Raw genomic sequence first — 18,590 nt, forward strand, 5'->3', positions numbered from 1 at the left:
CGCCCTCAACCTATCGTGAAATGACTACATGTTCTCGTGACAAAAATACTGCACTGATATTAAATAATGCTCTTCACATATACCTATAAATTGTTCAACTGTTAAAAATGCGAGTTTTCTTTTGGAAATAAACCCTTTGGTTGCTTACATTCGCCGTTGATTGTTCTGGAAGGGGGATAGCAAGGCGGTTACACTAAATAAAAGAAAAGCCACAAATACTGGAGGGGGATAGCTAAATAGTTTTAAATGCTCCCGAGAAGAGAATGAACAAATTTATAGGCTTTTATAGTTTCATAAAAAATTCATGCGTTTTTAAACGCACCGTCTTCCAGTTAGGGGACTTTGAAACCCTGTGCGGCAAAAACGCTTTGGACCATGTCCTACTATCAGATAGTAGGTCCCATGTACCTTTGGACCTACTATCATTCAGAAACATCAAATTTTTACATTATTCAAATGTAGACCCATCCAAACACACTCAATCTAACAGCAAATTCTCTTACTTGCCAAACTTTATCAACATCCAGTAATTTAGTTTGAATGTTCGGTATTGCACATTAGGAAGGTAGAAAGCAGATAATTTTATTGCAACGCAAGGGTGGGTGGCAAGGGTAATCAAATCAGCTTCTTCTTGATTGCTGAAAATAGCTCTGTTGTCTTCAGTGAAGGGATTTGCCAAGCAATTTTGCCCTTTTTTGGTTGCTCTACAATAATTTTTGTAGCCTTGACTAATTGCGTGCTCTTACTTTGAATTTAATCACCTTAGATTTATGTAGCGAATGTCGAACTCTATTGTTATTTGGGTCTATAGCTGTATGTTCCATATGGGTCTAATAATGGGTTTTATCGACTGAATTGTAGCAATTAGGCTATACAGTGTTATGCAGGCAATAGAGACAGCATCAAATGCCAAGGGAAGGGCCACATGTCATCTTACCTTCTCAGTCCACTGCCCTGTAGTGAATGGCTCGATCCATGTGTGTGCATCACACTATCACATAATATGCTCCCCCAATGACCCTTCGTGTTAATTTGCCCCCATTCAAGGATAGACTATATTAGCCGGTGAAGAAAGTCCCTCAAATATCCAATAATAGAAGACCCTCAAACATCAACTTCTGTTAAAAATCTCTATCGAGACAAGAAACTTTGAAACGTGGGAAACTTCACTTACTTTTACAAGCGTCAACAAGATCGCTGTCGCTTAAAGAATAAGTGAACATAGCCTAAAATGACTAAAACATTGACTTCCTGGGATGCTACAGGCTGTTTTCTCTGGCCTAGCGGGCGCTTGATTGGCAGGTCGGTAACAAGAACAAAGTACAAATACTGTTTTTCACATTCTTGGGATAAAACAGTTTATTTCTCTTTGAATATTTCATCAGAATTTAATGTATGCCAGTCAAAGTTAGCATAATGGGTGATTGATGGTCTAATGCATTTTATGGCTCCTCTGAAACCATTGCCGAAACATTTATATTCATTTGACGATTTTAGGTGATAAGGTTTTGAATCTTGAAAATGCCGCATAATCATTTATTTGGTCGCCATGGCAGCCTTTACTCTGGCGGTGTGAGCAACTGATGTTAATTTTTCTTCGCTCAATACAACGGTTAAACTGCGAGCTTTATTGAATAAAATGACTTGTCAAAGATTGCTATAGAAACGTTCAGATTATTTAGTACAAAGATTCATGCAAACTTTGAACAGAAGAACCCTTGGAATATTATTTAATCGTACACTGCCCCACGAGATATTTTTGTTTACGCAGGAAAATGGTTTAGATAATGATAAGCTTGAGCATTGAAAGACTAACTTGAGTGAGAAGTGGTTGGAGTAGAAATAGTGCGCATTGGTAGGAGTGGATTTAATTCTCCTTTAGGACCTAAAGATCATCTGGTGGAAACATTGACAACATAGACGTCACATGTGTAGGAAATCATTTGATGTCCAGACTGATGATGGACTGTTTCTTTTCTGGGCTTTTGCATATTTGGTTGGGTTAGTTTAGACTGTAAATTGAGAGAAGTACACAAGAAAGCTTTAAGTGGATTCTGTATATTTACGTTATGCAAAAGCTTGAAATGGAAAAGATGCAAAGAGCAGTTATCGGATATCCAAAGTTGTCCGTCAAGGCAGATCATTTTCCTGATGTTATAGACGAATTCAATGCTAAAATCATACAAAGGGAAGAAGTTGAATTGTCTGATGAAGAGGGAGAAATTTGCAACATCGACTTGAGCAGATGTGAGTCGGAGGACAGCGACTGGGATACCGACCTGGAGGAGCGCAATTCCTCAACTGGCACTGCTAATCAAGCATCGAGAGGAGAGAAAATATATTTGAAAACCTGCAAATCCTTAAAAATAACTCCATCGAACCACGTGCTAAAATCGCTCAAAACATCAGTATTGCATGCAAGGCATCGGGCCATAGGCCCTAAGGAAATCCAATCGATTGCTGATGCACTAATCACTAACACCTTTGTAAAGACACTTGACATAGAGGCCAACAATATTGGACCTGTTGGTACAACTTTGATTTGCCGTGTATTGCAGGAAAACTGTTTTATTACAGACGTCAACCTGGCAGAGAATGATATAGGATCGAAAGGAGCAGCAGCACTAGGAAGTATGTTCAAGTCTACTCGAAGCCTTGTAAATGTTAATTTGAAAGGAAATCGACTGAGTGACAAAGACAGTACTGCACTTTCTCATGGCATTGCAGAAAATGACACAGTCAAACGACTCAACCTAAGCCACAATGAATTCAGGTCAGCTGCCGGGCGTGAGATTGGCTCAGCAATAGCGACAAATCAAACACTGGTGGAACTGAATCTAAGTTGGAATCACTTGAGGATGGACGGAGCCATAGCTATTGCAAATGCAATGGCCAAGAACTCGTCCATCGAGGTTCTAAATTTAAGCTTTAATGGCTTCTCAGACAACGGTGCAGCTGCAATGGGAAATGCCCTAGCGCATAATGATACATTGAAGTCACTTGATTTATCTCACAATAGAATTTCAGACGTGGGTGCTATTGCTTTGAGCAAAGGCTTGGCAAAAAATGTGGCACTACAAAGATTAAATATCGGATACAACCCGATAACCAGTTCTGGGGGATCCGCCCTTTTAATGGCAGCTAAAGAGGCAAAAGAGCTTATAGAATTGCTTATGAAAGATATCTTTCTAGATGAAGAAGCATTTGAGATCATTCAAGAACTCGTGCGCTCTAGAACTAAGTTGGAGGTTACATACCAAGGAATAACAAAAGATTCTGGCGCTGGATTGCGGAAAAATGAGCTTGCTCTATTGAAGAAAAAGATTTTTGATAAGATCAGGCAGTACTTAAAAGAAAAGCGTCTGAGAATGATTGACTTGTTCAACAGATGGGACAAGGACAAAAGTATGACTTTATCAAGGAAAGAGTTTCAGATGGGAATAGCAGCTGCCAGTATTCCATTATCAGCTGATATGATAGAATTTTTAGTTAATCAACTTGATAGTGATAAAAACGGACAGGTTGGTTACGATGAATTCGTTGCAATATCAGGTATTGAATAGATAGTAACGTTGACGTAAGAAACGGTGCAAGCAAGAACGCAAAATCACGTCCTATGAAGTGGTAGCTTAAGGGGGCTGGAAGAAAGTGTATTCATAACAATTTCAATGCGTCTGTAATCTGTAAACATTGTTCTGTTGGGCTTAGAAGCTACTCATTGTGTCATATAAAACATTTGTATCTCTCTGTTCTTCATATCACACCCTGGCTCAGGTCCTGTGATTGATTATCATTGTTAATACAGCATCAAGCTGTTTTGAAGATTAAGTTCAGGACATTCGATGAAGACACCATCTTGGGTTTCCACCATTTTATAACAACAAGAACAGAATCGAATTATATACAATAAACATAATCAGCGTATACTAGCGAGAGCTTATAACGTGTCCATACACAACAAATAACCTCTCATTACAGCTTGAACAACTGAGTCGTAATCCGACTTCGAGGCCTGGGCACGAATGGAAGTATTAACCGGATGTTTTTCCTTCACAATATAGGCAACTTCCATAAAGCATGCTAAAATCCCCTCATTTCGAGGCTTTTTTTCGTAAAAATTGCAAGTCAGAAACATCTAAGCTTGCTTCTTTACAATAAAGACTTTCCAGTCAAAATAACTAGGCAAGCATACATTAACATTAAAGGTAGAAAATGAGTAGCCAATAGACTGTCTCGAAGCTTAAACTTAGCTAACAAAATTTAGAAGAGGACAGGGTTTGCTGCTTTTTCCTTAAGCATCTGTATCAGATCTGGTAGAGATGAAATGGACATTGACCATATCTAGTATCAATAATGTGTGAAAAATATGTGCATATACTCGTGTTATTAAAGTTTTTCATACAAAAAATTACCACCATATGCGCCCCATGCAGTTTTGCCGGGGAGGAAAGCAAAAACAAAAGAAGATGGCAAAATATGCTAACTCCGGTTATTCAGAAAAAGTTCAGCCCAGCATACTGTACCCAGGGCCATTGCTAACTTGTGTGCTCAAGAAAAGTTCTAGGTCCCCTTTGCCACCAAAGTTAGCCAGTCATCCTTCATTTCACGACGAGTTTGACAATTCGCCGGCTGAATAACCTAGAGAGCAAAATACAGATCCTCGTTATGAGGGGGTCTCAAAAACATTTTTCGAGGGGCTCACTATAACCATTTCTACATTCACAAAAATTCGACCGATTAACAAATTTAAAGGATCGGTAGCTGACTAAGTAATACAATTTTCTTTTACAACTATCACAAGAATCCTTATCTAGATTATCACAAATCTAATCATAAAGGTAATAGACTGCGGAGCAGGAAGCTGTGGGGGCTTACCCTTCACCCCTGATAATTTCTAAAATGTACTAAAAGCCATGCAGTCACTAGTTTTCTCGTAGCACTTAGAATACAGAGCCCCTCAAATCTTTTCAGTTTTGTCCTGTCAAGCTGTAGGATGCAATGACCAAGTGTCTCCAAAACATATTAAGAGGCCCTTTCAGCTAAAATTTGCATCTTTAGAATTCAGCCTGCTGGTCATTAATTTTTTGATTTTTTAAACTGTTTTGCATATTTTTTTGCTAGCATTTTGACAATTGAATTGAATTGCGAGCAAATAAAGTTTTGGTTTGGTGACACTGCTACGTAATTTTGATGTCACTCAGTGTATTTCGGATGCCTTCTTACATCAAACCAAAACGTTTTACGTCGCTGATTTGCACAATACAAGCTGCAAATGACAGTAATTGCTTTCTTGGTGCATCTGTATGAAAATATGAACTTCTCATTTGTTTTGAAATACCGAATATTGCGAGCAACTTTTTACCAGACAATCTTTGCTTGTTAACTTTAATCAAGCTTGCAGAATCAAAATCATGGAATCATGTCAATAATTTTCAACTTGGAAAGATTATTTTAAAGAGAAAGGCTGATTTTGGTTGTTTTCGGACAATACTTTGAGTCCTTTCAAATTTGTATAATAATATTGAGCGAGCAAAAAACTCAAGACAACGAGATTCGATCTTTTTCGGAAAAGGGCAAATAATAAGCGTTTCAGCTTAAAAATAATTGGAATATCGCAAGAAGAACTGTTTTGTCATGCTAAATGCAGCATGAACTGTTTTATGTCAATAGAAATAAATAAATTTTTTGGCTGGAGAGGCCTTTTGAAAGAATTTATTGTCAAAAGTGGTAGACTAAGATGTGGATATAAAAATCTTAATGGCATTTGTCTCCTTTTATTCTGTTTGTTTTAAATTTGTCGTTGGTCTTGAATACTTAGAAGAACTTCAATTTTGAAGAAAATGTTTTTATGCTGAGAAAAATGATCTAAATTTGAGATTAAGATGAACTGACAAAAAAGCCTGATGTCTTTGGCCAACGAGATCATGTTGAGGTTTTAATTCACTAACTCTTACCTTAAAAGCATTGGACACAGGTAAAAGTGGCTTACAACGACTCGACCACGAGCGGTTGACCAATCAAACTGCGCACAGAAAAACATGTGAACAGTTTCCGCCTTTCTGCAAATCGGTGAAATCCTAGAGCAGCGCGCAGTGGTTTTACGTAAGCAGTTTCCAATTCCTTTCTTGTGCGTTTGCTCTGATCAATTTGGTCTAAATAATTTTTGGATATAGATTTCTAATTTATTTGAATTTGGATATTTTTGGATTCTGGATTTTGGATTTTGGATTTTGGATTTTGGATTTTGGATTTTGGATTTTGGATTTTGGATTGGATTTCTGTACTTATGCCTTTAAAGGCGCCAGTCAACCGTTCAGAGTTAGCCATAAATGTCCTGCTAGCCAACCTTTCAGAGTTATTAGCAACATTTGTGAAAGAGAAAAAATTTAGACCGCAGTCAATAGAATCAACTAAGGTTTCTCTATATTTGTAATTATTACTCCTACAAAAAAATTTGTAAGAAATTAACAGTTTAAGAAAATAACACGTATATGGTTACCTAAAACGGGAACTAAAGCCTGGCGGATACAAGGGGCGTTACGCTAGGAGCACACGAGAGAACTTTGAATCAAGCAAATGTCGTTCTTGGCTTAAATGAAATTACAATTTCAAACCAGTAGATGATCTTTCACCTCATGGTGTTAATTGCTGTACTAAAACAGTAGTTAGATTGAATAATGTCGACATGACATAAAAATCTCAATCAATTGAACATTAACATTACCTTAATGGATCATTAGAATATTTGATTAGAATCTTTAGCATTTTTGTTGCTATAGTCGCCAATACAAATACTTCAAAGAAAGTTGCAGCATCTAGAGAGGTTGACTAAAGACGTAAAAATGCTGCATAGACCCCATTTTCAGGAGTCTTCGCTAAATGATAATACTGCCACTTTTCATAATGCTGTTGATGAGTTTCATGATAGAAAAGACGCTACTGCCATTAATGATGCAAATCAATACAGAAATACCGCAATAATTGAATTATCATCTGAAGAGAGCATCTGGGATACAGACTTGGAGGAGTCGTTTTCTGACTTTGCTAGTGAATTGGATCGCTCTACGACAGGTCAATGCAAGAGAGTGTTTACTGAAAATGATTTGATTCCATCGAAGTTTATCATGGATCGATTGACCGTGAGAAGCGCTCGATTATCACATGATGTGTTGAGAGCCAATGAGCTGAAAGTACTTGCGGAGGCACTGGCCGGCAATCATTGCGTGAGAAGCCTTGATTTGCGGGGAAATAGGATTGACCATAAAGGTATGAAAGAGCTACATAACATGCTATTGAAAAATACATACATCACAGAACTGAACTTAGCTGACAATAACATTGGCAAAAAGGGTTCAAAATATATAAGCATGATTTTACGGGACTCGAAAGTTCTTAGGGAACTAAACGTAAGCGGGAACTCCTTAAACGATGCTAGAGCCTTTGAAATTGCACATGGCGTTGCAGCAAATAAGAGTTTAAAAACTTTGAATTTGAGCCACAATCAGTTCATGTCAACTGCTGGGAAAGATCTTGGTTTAGCTATAGAGATGAACCAAAGCATTGTTGAGTTAGATTTGAGCTGGAACCATTTAAGACTGCAAGGGGCAATTGACTTCAGTTCAGGTTTGGCTTGGAATAAATCAATATGTATCCTAAATTTAAGCTTCAATGGCTTTTCTGATTGCGGGGCAGAGGCTATAGGGACGGCCTTGGCTGTTAATGACACACTTGAATCATTAAACCTTTCTCATAATCGCATAAGCAATACAGGCTGCGTAGCTCTCAGTAAAGGACTGAGCAAAAACAAATCCTTGAAAAGACTGAATGTTGGTTACAACCCAATCACAAATACTGGTTGTATGCCTTTGATCAAAGCAATACAAAAAGCAGAAGGGATTGTTGAAATAGTGATGGATGAAATCTACATTGATGAGGGTGCCGTTTGTCTGATTCAAGAACTGATGAGCCAAAGACCTAATTTCGTAGCTCGTTATCGTGGTGTAGCAAGGCCAAATTGTGGTTCGTCCTCCACAGATGACCTTTCCAAGGCGCGAACGAAAATCTTCACAATCTTGAAGAGGTATCTTAGAAGAAAAAATCTACGCATGCTTGACTTGTTTAACAAATGGGACAGAGATAAAACGTTGCTTTTAACACCAGATGAATTTGTCTTCGGTTTCCGAGAGGCAAACATTGCTCTTTCTCAGGATATGCTTGATGTATTGATTTCAACCCTGGATAAAAATGGAGATGGAGAAATTTCTTACGAAGAATTTGTTGCTGTTACAAAAATCAAATAGAGCACCTGACAATAAGCTTTGAATTCTGTTAACATAGCATTATAGCAATATAGCAAAATATCTCGAATCTTGATATATTTCAAGAAAATTTAATGCTTGTGTGCAATTAATTGTGTTTACATGTTTCTTTTCGTATTCTTCAATTCTGGGAAAGATGATGATAGGGAAGTCCTAGCATAGTTTTCAACTAGAATTAATATTTTACTGATACTCAAACAAAACAGGTTTAGGGTTGGTCCCGCAATAATTTTGGAAAATAAAAGCATAATTAGACAACTGGAAATGGAATAAGGTGCAAGCCAATAACCTAAAACTGGTTATTATGCAAACAGCTGCAAAAGGTACTCTGGGGAGCGAACTCTCTTTTTCTCTCTTCAAGAAGCGACTCTCTCTATTTAGAGAATGGTACCCATTTACATAGGCAAAGTAGACTGAGATTCTCAATGAAAACATGACGCAGTTTTTAAAAGCAATTTTATGTAAATAGGTGCGATTAATGGTTAATATAAAACGTTCAAATGTCGTTTTAAGCAAAATTTGATATACTTGAAGACAACTAAGTCAAAGCTGGTTATATTTTAAGAACAACACTAAAGAAAATGTATCAAAACTTAAGACTACAAACGTAGAAAAAATCATCATCTAGTGTATGCAAGGTCTCTAGGAATGATAATTTACAAAGTTTGAAAAATATGGATACAATATACTGAACAAGATTTGCGAGAACTCTGAAAAAAATGCTGTTAAATCTTTTGGTAAGTAAGCAAGCATCAAACAGTCCCACACAAGTGTGAAACATAGCAGCAACTATCATTTTCTTTATTGATTTGCTGACAATAGATTAAAGTAAAAACAGTTAAAATATGTAATAACTCAAAACTTTTTATGCGAATGTAAATGTTTGTTGAGATGATAAAAGAAAAATGAAAATGTTACAAAATTCTTAAAAAATCCAATTAGCGTAAATTCAGGTTAACTATTTTTCGTTACAACACTGTGTTGTCATAGCTTGGAGGAGGCTTGTCTTCAAACACAGCTACTTTTTCGGGTCCAACGGGCTCAAAACCGTTGCGCTCTGTGATAGCAGTGTCTTCAGGTGCGGCTGCAGCGTTTCTTGTTCCCAACTCGATGGCATCGCCATTGCTGTATGGAACCTCACCTTTCTCAGTTTGATCCCACATTTGCACAGCAGCCAAAGGATACAGGATCAGTACTGTTAAAATAATATTCAGTAACTCGTATAAACTGATGGCAATTGGCTGTAATCAAATGTTATGAATACCAGTACTGGTATCAAGAAATATAATGTCATAAATAGTGACATAGGGAGATTTGAGACGGTAACGCAAAAAAAGGAATTCACCTTCGTAAAATTGAAAGATGCTTCATTGTCAGAAGTAAAGACCGGTGATTCTTTAGTTTAGAACGAATGGAACTTAGAAATGACAACCATTTTATGACATGCTAAAGCTTTTTGTCTGACACTTTTGTCTGAGAAATATAAAAAGGCGAACTTCTTCTGTCTACACAATGGCAATTTTGTCATTTTTATGAACATCGATTCGAAAACTGCCCCTCAGCCTCCTCCCCTGCCTCCGACGGCCTTGCCTATTAAGGATTCTAAAACGCTTTTGTGAAATCACAAATTATCATAGTTTGAGAACGACTGCTGATTTCATCTATGCTATCATAGCATTTAAAAGCTACAAATGGTTACTAAAGGCCCTAGGTACCTTGGAATATTTTCTTCTGCAATGTTCTTTAAGAAAAGCACTAATGCACTAAACTTGATTTAAATGCACTAAAATTGATTAAATTAGTTTAGTCTATTGTCGATGATCGATATCACTGATGAGACATATTTTCATTACAATATGAAACCAACAGCCATGTTTTGCCAGGTTGTTTACAAAACAAATAAGCATCGCGAAACACACATCTCATCGACACAGAAACACTTCGATAAAGGGATCAAGTCAAAAGTACCTGCAAAAAAGTCCTCGACCATGTTTCCTTCGATCTTATACTTGTCTCTTATGTTGATTCTTATGCCTGCACCATATGCAACGAACATCATGAAGAAGGTCCAGCCAATATAGGATATTCCCTCAACTTTGACTTCACAGATCATCAGAATTATCCACAAGTAGAACATTATAGCAAACAGCACCATAAAGATGGCTGGATGCTTTCGATGCAGTTTGCCTAAAAGGAGAATCTAATTAACTAGCACTGAATAATTGTATTTTATATAAAATATTTCGTCTAAATGTCGTTTGAAAGAAATCAGAGCCTCTAGAATTGATCATGCCTGTAATTATGGTAATAACAGATTTTTAACACAATGAATTCTATGTTAATATCGCAAAATTGTTTGCAACACAGAAAACAAACAAATTACCCGAAGTCTTTCCCATGTAGTACCATGGACAGAAAATGGAAATCACAGCTTTCCCGATTCTATCAAGTGATGTAATGTCGAATATTCCCATTGTGAACTCTGAGTTTTTAGGGTCGTAGTCACCAGCGTCTTCACGGACGGCTCGCCAGAGTGCAACGCACATGAAGTTTAACATTACGGTATACGGTAGTCCTGACGCAATGGATGCGGTCTGCAACGCTGTCAGGGCGTTTGGACCTCCAGACTTTAGCAGAGCAGTAGCACACGCGCCTTCTGTCAAGGCCCAGAAAATACGCTGGATAATTGGTGGATCTTTATTGCCATTTGCAGACAGACAATCAATGACAAGAGAACCACTGTCAGAGCTGGTTACGAAGTACAGAATGATTCCCATCAAAGACAAAACTGACAGGAATGTTCCCAGGTCTCCATACTTTTGCATCAGGTCAAACCACATGTCCTCCTTTGTTCTGCAAGACAGCCTAAATAGCTTGCCACTTGCACTTACAGGATTGGTGCAGTTGAGGCCTGCATTTTCTGCATCTCTTTCCATCTTAATACCAGCTCCACCAAACACTGTCAGCCAAAGGAAAGTGTACAAGATTGGGATGGTGAGGGTGTAGGTTATGAAATCTTTGATTGTGCGGCCACGGGAAATTTTTGCAATAAACATTCCAACGAAAGGTGACCAAGCGATCCACCAGCCCCAATAAAAAATGGTCCAACCATCAATCCACTTTGGAGCTTCAAGATTATCGGGTGCATTGTCCAACTGCGCAAATGCATCTGTATGAAACCCAAGTTGAATTACCCACTGCAAGTAGTAGCCAATGCTTTGGACGTACAGATTCAGCAGGTACCAAGTATTTTCGTGGAAGAAAACAATGAACAAAATTATCATACCTAAAACAAAAGCATTCAAGTTACAAGAAAAAAGATCTATTACGGCAAAAGCATGCACCACATAAGGCAAAAAGAATTATTTTAACAAGACCAAAGGAAAAGAATAGCAAGATTATACTGCAATAGATTAAAGTGACAAAAAACTTAACCCTAGGTATCAAAATTAAGCAGGCATAGTTACAAGGTCAACGACTGTGTGGAGGCTCAACGAAAAATGTATGTGGCAAACCGACAGGCACCGCGGAACGTTGAGAAAAGTGGAGGATCTAAAAAAAGTTGGGGGGGGGATAATACCGAATAAAAAGAGTCTTGACTGCTGATTCGTTTATGAATATGATTCATTGGCTAAAGCCCCCCTGCTCCGTGGTGCCCGGAAGATCCCACCCTTTTCATTGTTTTCTGAGGAAGGTATTCAGAGCTAATGGGTATCGTCCGTAGAAAAGATGGACCTATATCTAGGATCTGGTTTGTGCGAATTCAAGTTGCTCAAAATGATTGTTAGCCTAAATATGAAAATTACCATTAGTGCCATCCTTGTACTAACCAAATTATTTATATTACATTGGTTGGAAAGGATGCATTTATATCCGATGATCTCTCAATGATGACTGGATACTGCTTAGAATCATTTGGGAAGCACTGAGTGTATAATGGTTATGTTTAAATAAATGGGCAACCTTTAAGTTTTCCAGGTGAGCTGTTACATTCAAAAGGCCCGTTAACAACACAATTAAAGAATTAAGAGGCATTTTCACTCTTCAGCTCTATTTTCACGGAGACTCTTCTTGGTTTTTGGATAAAGATCGGGTTGCAAACGTTACATTGTGATGGCGACTGCACTTACCAAGCCCAAAACAAATCTCACTCAACCTTCTGATGCCGACCTTGATGCCACTGATTACAGACGCTGTGGCAAGGGCTGTAATTCCCCAGATTGTTATTATCTGATTGTCAGTCGAGATACTGATTTTGCTGTTTACGCGCCTGAATCCGGAGTTGAGTTGAATTGCGCCAAGACCAAGACTTGTGCAAACGCCAAACATAGTTGCAACAACTGACAGGATGTCAATAATATCTCCCAGCACTCCAAAGACACGGTCACCAAGCAGTGGGTAGAAGCAAGAGCGCATCGTCATTGGAAGATTCTTTCTGTAGCTGAGGAAACTGAGCAGGAGACCGATGACGACATAAACGATCCAGCCGTGGATTCCCCAGTGAAAAAAAGTCAGATTTATGGCGTCTTGGGCACGCTGGTTGTCAGTGTACCTGAAAGATACATTTATGTTACTAAATGGATGTAACTGAACTAGGTAGAGCTTTGCTCTGGGGTAATGTAAAATGCTTGAAATAGATTAAAAGTTCGAGTGGTGAAAACAGTTTCGAGAAAGGGTTTAGCATTTGAGACTTGATGGGAACACAGGGGTGCTTTACATAGTCGAGCTTCAAGGCCACAGAAAGCTGGTCCAAATCAGCACCAAAATTATCTACCCTGCCAACATGACAATAATTCCCTGCTCGGACATGAGCGTTAAACGGATGTATTGTATAGCGCACCGTCTAGAACACAGTTTTGGCACTTGAGAGAACACGACCACTCTTTTTTGGCACAGACTGGTTTTCAAATCCCTGTCATTCAAACAAAGAAATGACAGAGAAATACTCAGGGAATGGTTAACTTTCCCATATTGGTGTGGCGTTTTACAATCATTTCACTAGACCAATTTGTTGCCACTATCCCTGCTTTTATGGAACCTAAAATTTTTGCGAACCCTTCCTCTCTTTGTCTGACTCAAACAAAGCAAGCTTATCCAGTACACATACATGGAAGTCTTGTTTGCTTTAGGATGTTCTTAGAAGCATTGAAAAAGCTTTCAAAAGTACATTGCGACTTTGTCGGTGGGGGGTGGGGTATGCGTTTCAGCACCCTAAGCGAAAGTACAACATCTGGAGCGCGAAATGTTTCAGTTCTCAATACAAGCTGCGAGCGAAACGATGTATTATTTAGTCTAACGTTTAATCTAACAAGATGCTAGGCAACATCATTGAACAGTGTAGATTTTTTATAAAAGAACTACCTTTGTATTATTAGAGACATTAATTATCTTCAACATTAATATGAAGTTCATTCAAGCCTTGACAATTTGCCCATGCAGCTAGCAATCTCATAACCCCAGCTTCATACACACAAAACAGTCAAACAAATGGGGATAGATAAGCAGTGAAGTAGCTTAAAGCAATAAATAAGTATATATGTTGTTTATTTATTGCATTATCCCAAAGGTATCAGAGCCCTTGAACCCAGGGTAACATCACCACTAAATATGACCGCATACACTCATTTTTTTATAAGAGCAATTTTATAAGAACACGAGCCTCAAAACTGGTCAAAAGTTAAGAACAAATTAAGAACAAGCTGAGGCTGAGCTTCTGCAAAATGCAATTTTGAACAACGTTTTTTCTCAAAATCGAGGATTTTTAGCGATGCGTGGGTGCTTTTTCGGCGAATATTCAAATTTGTCAGCAAATGAAGGTTGTCTCACTCGTTTTGTTGGCAAATGAGGCCTGAACACCTCCTTAGAGCGAGAAAGCAAGCAATAGCACTGCTTACACCCTCTTAATTTAAGAACAAATTAAGAACAATCCAGCCTCAGATTTTCAAAAAAATTAATAACAGTCAGCCTGAACTTAAATTTACTGGTTCTTATAAAAAAAGTGTAATTGTTTGAACAAAGCCCTTTGCTTATACCAATTTGCTGATACCTATGATATTCGTTTTAAACGAATAACTGCAGGACTTAAGGAAATCCGGGCATGGAACAAATACCTGGGGTATCTATAATTCGGAATGAGCCCGTGAACAGGCTCGTGGGAGTTTTTAAAGAGAATAAAGCGGATTGTCATTGTTTATCGTGATTCTGACTGTTTGAGAAAGTACTTTGATCTTCAAAGCTGTGACGCTGTTTCAAAAAAAAAGAAAAATGAAGCAGCAGAAAGCGCATTAAAAAGGCTATCCTCACAACAAAGGATAGATTTTCAGTTGTACTAAACCAGGGTTACCCAATCTACTGCTTGCGGGCCAGATGTCGCCCGCGAGGGCACACTCAGTGGCCAATTCAATAAGAAAGGTTTTCTTTGCTTAAACTTGAGGGATTTTGTTATGGTGAATTCAGAGATACTTACTTTGTGCTTGGGTGTCCATTTTCCTTACGGAGCAACCGAAAGTTGAAAATCAAACTCAGAAAATAAAACTGTTGCTCTTTTATGGGATTCTTATTTTTGTTTCGAAATTCCAAAATTTCCAAGCTGTGTTTTGTTGTTCCACTGTGATCAAATTGAGACTTTACTTCAATCTTATTTTTAAATTGCTCTCTAGGAGATTCAGAAAGTGAAGACTATTTTCCTTTTATAGAAAAGCCAGGCCTTACAAATGCTTGCTTTTCGGAAACAAATGTTTATAGCCAACACTAGAAAAACGAATGGAATATTTTTTTGGCTTTGAAAAACAGCCTGAGTCTGAAGGTCTAACATACATGGTGGCCCTCTCTCGGGGTCACTGATGAATTCAACCCTTGAGGCGAAGTGCCCTAAAAATGATGTTCAGGTATGACACGGCCTTCCATCCAGCATGACACGCCCTTTCGTCGGGCATCGAAGTTTCATACCCCCTAATGAAAATAGTGAAGTTTTGCCCGTGTGTGACATGTTTAGCTGTGGCGTCACAGAATAGAGAGAGGTGGCATGTAGAGCCACTGTAAGTGCAAGCAGAACAACGACATTGGAAACAAGTTTTTGCTGGAGAATTATGAAGTCTCTGCTCCAGTTTTTTATTATGATATACCAAATCACACTGACGTCCGGTTATGCTTTGGGGTGGATGCCTTATTCATCTATAACGTACATTGATGCCCCAAGAAGGCGACGTATCCTCTTTTTTGAAAGAGCAATTTTATAAGAACACTAGTCTCAAAATTGGTCAAACGGTAAGAAAAAATTAAGAACAAGCTGTTGCTGAGCTTATGTAAAATGCAATTTTAACAACATCTATTTCGAAAGCGAGGATTTTAAGTTTCGTAAGTTTCGAAAAAATTTCTACGTAACCTGTTCTTTATATATTTAAAGTGGAAGGCTTCTATCACACTCCACTTGTGACAAATAATTTTCTAATCCTCCGAAAAACCACAATGATTTTCAGCAACCCAAAAATATCAATTTGTCAATTTCTGACCCCAAAAAGAAAACATGGGCACCCCTGTTGAAATTTTATCGTGTAGCACCATACCCATGTTGGGCAGGGGGTGCATTTGACTTATGATAGTGTAGGCCTAATAAACTTTCCATAACTTGTATGAGTTATTGAAAGAAGCAAGACCATGCTGTTTTTTGTGATGTTTGTGGCTTTTCATCAAAAAGACATCAAGGCAGGTTAAAACCTTATGTATCGCATTGAAACAGGGGTGTTACAGTATAGTATGTAGCCAAAAATAAAATCTCGTCAAGAGAAAATACAACAATAACATGTTTCCTGAAGTGTGTCTGGGCTGCGGTGACAATAATGAATTCGTAATTTTAATGGTTCTCGAGTACTTGCGTGTATATTTATTCTTTCCCACAAAGTCTCTGAAAATTCAAGGCAAACAGATCAACGCTTGGGTATACTTTTTTGCCTCGCGTTCACTTTTTAAGCTAGTTTTTTTTGCACTTTTATCAGCCGGCCCTCAAACCGACCGGCCCTTCCGGCGATCGCCCGAATAGCCCGACCAGCCAGTCCGCCCCTGATTGCACTGCTTACACCCTATTAATCTAAGAAAAATTTAAGAAGAATCCAGCCTCAGATCTTCAAAGAAACTAAGAACAGTGAGCCTGAACTTAAATTTACTCGTTCTTATAACAAAGAGGGCAGCACACCTTTTCGTCAGAGTGCCTTGATTCAGTCATTTTCACAAAGTTAGCTTTCGCAGCAGACATGTATTGCCCAGCGTTATGAGAAGTACTGTTTTTAGGTAGAACTTAAAAAAACCGAACGCTTAGTTCACTCCTTCATCCTCTCCCTTCTATTAATCCAACGCAAATTTGAAGATTCGCTCCGGCGATGGTCACGCAAACCGCAAAATTGTTTAGTTTATCTACCACTTGTTTTCAAACTTGCTAGATTATCTTAAGTAAATCAGAAAACCTTCATCAAAGGGAAAAGAATTTTCAGTTTATTATAAAATAATTCAAGGATAGTCGCAGCAACTATTGAAATAAAAAGGTAAGCGGGTTTAATTCATATCTTTCTCTACCATGTCATGATCAAAGTTTCATTCTTCCACACTATTTATCCACCGCATGAAAAGTAAACGGCCCTACTTGCCTGTTCCAAAAACGGTTACCATATTTTCCAGGTGCATAGTGGAAAATTGGCTCAGCTACACCGAAGTAGAACAACCCTATGCCAATGCCGGCGGCAAACAACATCGTAAAATACGTTGCGTCATTGTATTCAGGCTTCTCGTCGTCCTTGCCAAGTTTGACGTTGGAGTATTTCGAGAAGTAAAGAATTAGAATGAATACCGCCCAGACGTCTTGGGTTCCAATGTAAAACCAGGTCCAGGTGCCTGTTATCCAGTCCTTCCATTTGCCCATCTCCTTCAAGGATCCCTTTGGATCCACTATGCACCAAATAACAAACGCCCATATTATTAGAGCTGAAAAAAAACTCACAACTGGGTTCAAATCAATTCTCATGCAACCTAACTTGAAATTGATACGGAAGCACTTATCAATGCCATAGACCTCTTCTTCCTGGTTGTCCTTTTGCTTCACTTTTTCCTCCTTAACAGTTTCTTGCGCCATTTTTGCAAACAGCAAATTTTTCAACCTTCTTTTTCTGTTGAAGAACGCAACTGTTATGGCAAATTAAACATGCACAATAAATGAAGAATCGCTCTTTGTGACAAAAGCACATTTGGAATTTCAATTGTTTTAGGGATCATTAATTTGTGTGTGTAATTTTCCGAATGCTTATAAAGGAAACTAATTTGCATTTATCCTCATTCAATTTTTTTCTACAGACTCAACACAAACGCTGTTTGATTTCATTGGCCATTACAATCTTTATTGTTTAACTGGGAGTGAAAATGGCCGATCAAACAAAAACAAACAAAAGGACGCGATTTTCTAGAGAAGCAGATTCGGGGTTTTCCTGGCAATCCAGGGTTTTCCTGGGGAGGGTTTAATGGTTTTAGTGGCCTAGCCCCCTATATGAGCTTCTAGAAGGTGCATCAATTTTCGTCTAGGCGTTTGCTGGGCTTCTTCGTGAATTTACGACCTTTAGCCTGGAACCAAACCCTGAACCCAACAGCGCAACATCATTGGACAATGTAAGAAAAGGCTTGGCACCAGGCCTTTTGCCATCCAAGATTCTTTGTGACGCACTGCTTTTTGGTACTTTTACTGAGTCATTCTGTGCAATAATACATCTTTTGAAATTTGGCCCTGGTTTGAACCAGGCCTAAGTGGGAACCATACAAAGAAAGTAATGGTTCTCCAAAGTCACTTGCAGTAAAACAATCCAACAAAAACTTGTCCACAAGAAATGTATGCCTCTTCATAAAATAACTTGGATGTCAACTTTTTGCTAAATTTTGTAATTTTCCTAAAGAATACCTAGGCAAGTTGCTCTCCTCAGGAAAAACTTGTGTGCAAAGATTTCATTCTCAAATTACTTACATTTTTTAATAAGAACAATTGTTTATGAACACAAGCCTCAAATTTGGTCAAAATTGAGAAGAAATTTAGATGAAGATGAGGCTGAGCTACTGTAAAAAGTAATTTTGAAAAATATTTCATCTCATAAATGAGAACCTCCTATGGGTGCTTTTTCTGTGGATTTACAAAGCTGTCGGCAAATAAAATAAGTCTTACTTTGTTGACAAACGAGGCCTGAACACCTCCCTAAAGCGCAATAGCTGGCAATCGCACTACTTACACAAAATAAGGACAAT

At 38.2% G+C, this 18,590-nt stretch overlaps 2 protein-coding genes across 2 annotated transcripts; one reads left to right on the plus strand and one right to left on the minus strand.

The window, feature by feature from the left end:
* Positions 1–1,113: 1,113 nt before the first annotated feature.
* Positions 1,114–9,507, plus strand: LOC135682011 (uncharacterized). Its single transcript, XM_089112953.1, has 3 exons — positions 1,114–3,552; positions 5,963–6,069; positions 6,780–9,507. The coding sequence occupies exons 1-3, from the start codon at positions 2,070–2,072 to the stop codon at positions 8,298–8,300; spliced, it is 3,111 nt and encodes a 1,036-aa protein (XP_088969079.1). The 5' UTR covers positions 1,114–2,069; the 3' UTR covers positions 8,301–9,507.
* Positions 8,758–17,518, minus strand: LOC135682858 (uncharacterized). The gene is made up of 5 exons (XM_065197934.2): positions 16,958–17,518; positions 12,449–12,870; positions 10,702–11,604; positions 10,287–10,505; positions 8,758–9,513 (listed from the first exon to the last, which is right to left on the minus strand). The coding sequence occupies exons 1-5, from the start codon at positions 17,437–17,439 to the stop codon at positions 9,287–9,289; spliced, it is 2,253 nt and encodes a 750-aa protein (XP_065054006.2). The 5' UTR covers positions 17,440–17,518; the 3' UTR covers positions 8,758–9,286.
* Between the last annotated feature and the right edge of the window lie 1,072 nt (positions 17,519–18,590).

Source organism: Rhopilema esculentum, chromosome 16 (genome assembly GCF_057945365.1).
Source record: "Rhopilema esculentum isolate cy_ngs chromosome 16, ASM5794536v1, whole genome shotgun sequence".
In the NCBI taxonomy this organism is placed as follows: Eukaryota; Metazoa; Cnidaria; class Scyphozoa; order Rhizostomeae; family Rhizostomatidae; genus Rhopilema; species Rhopilema esculentum.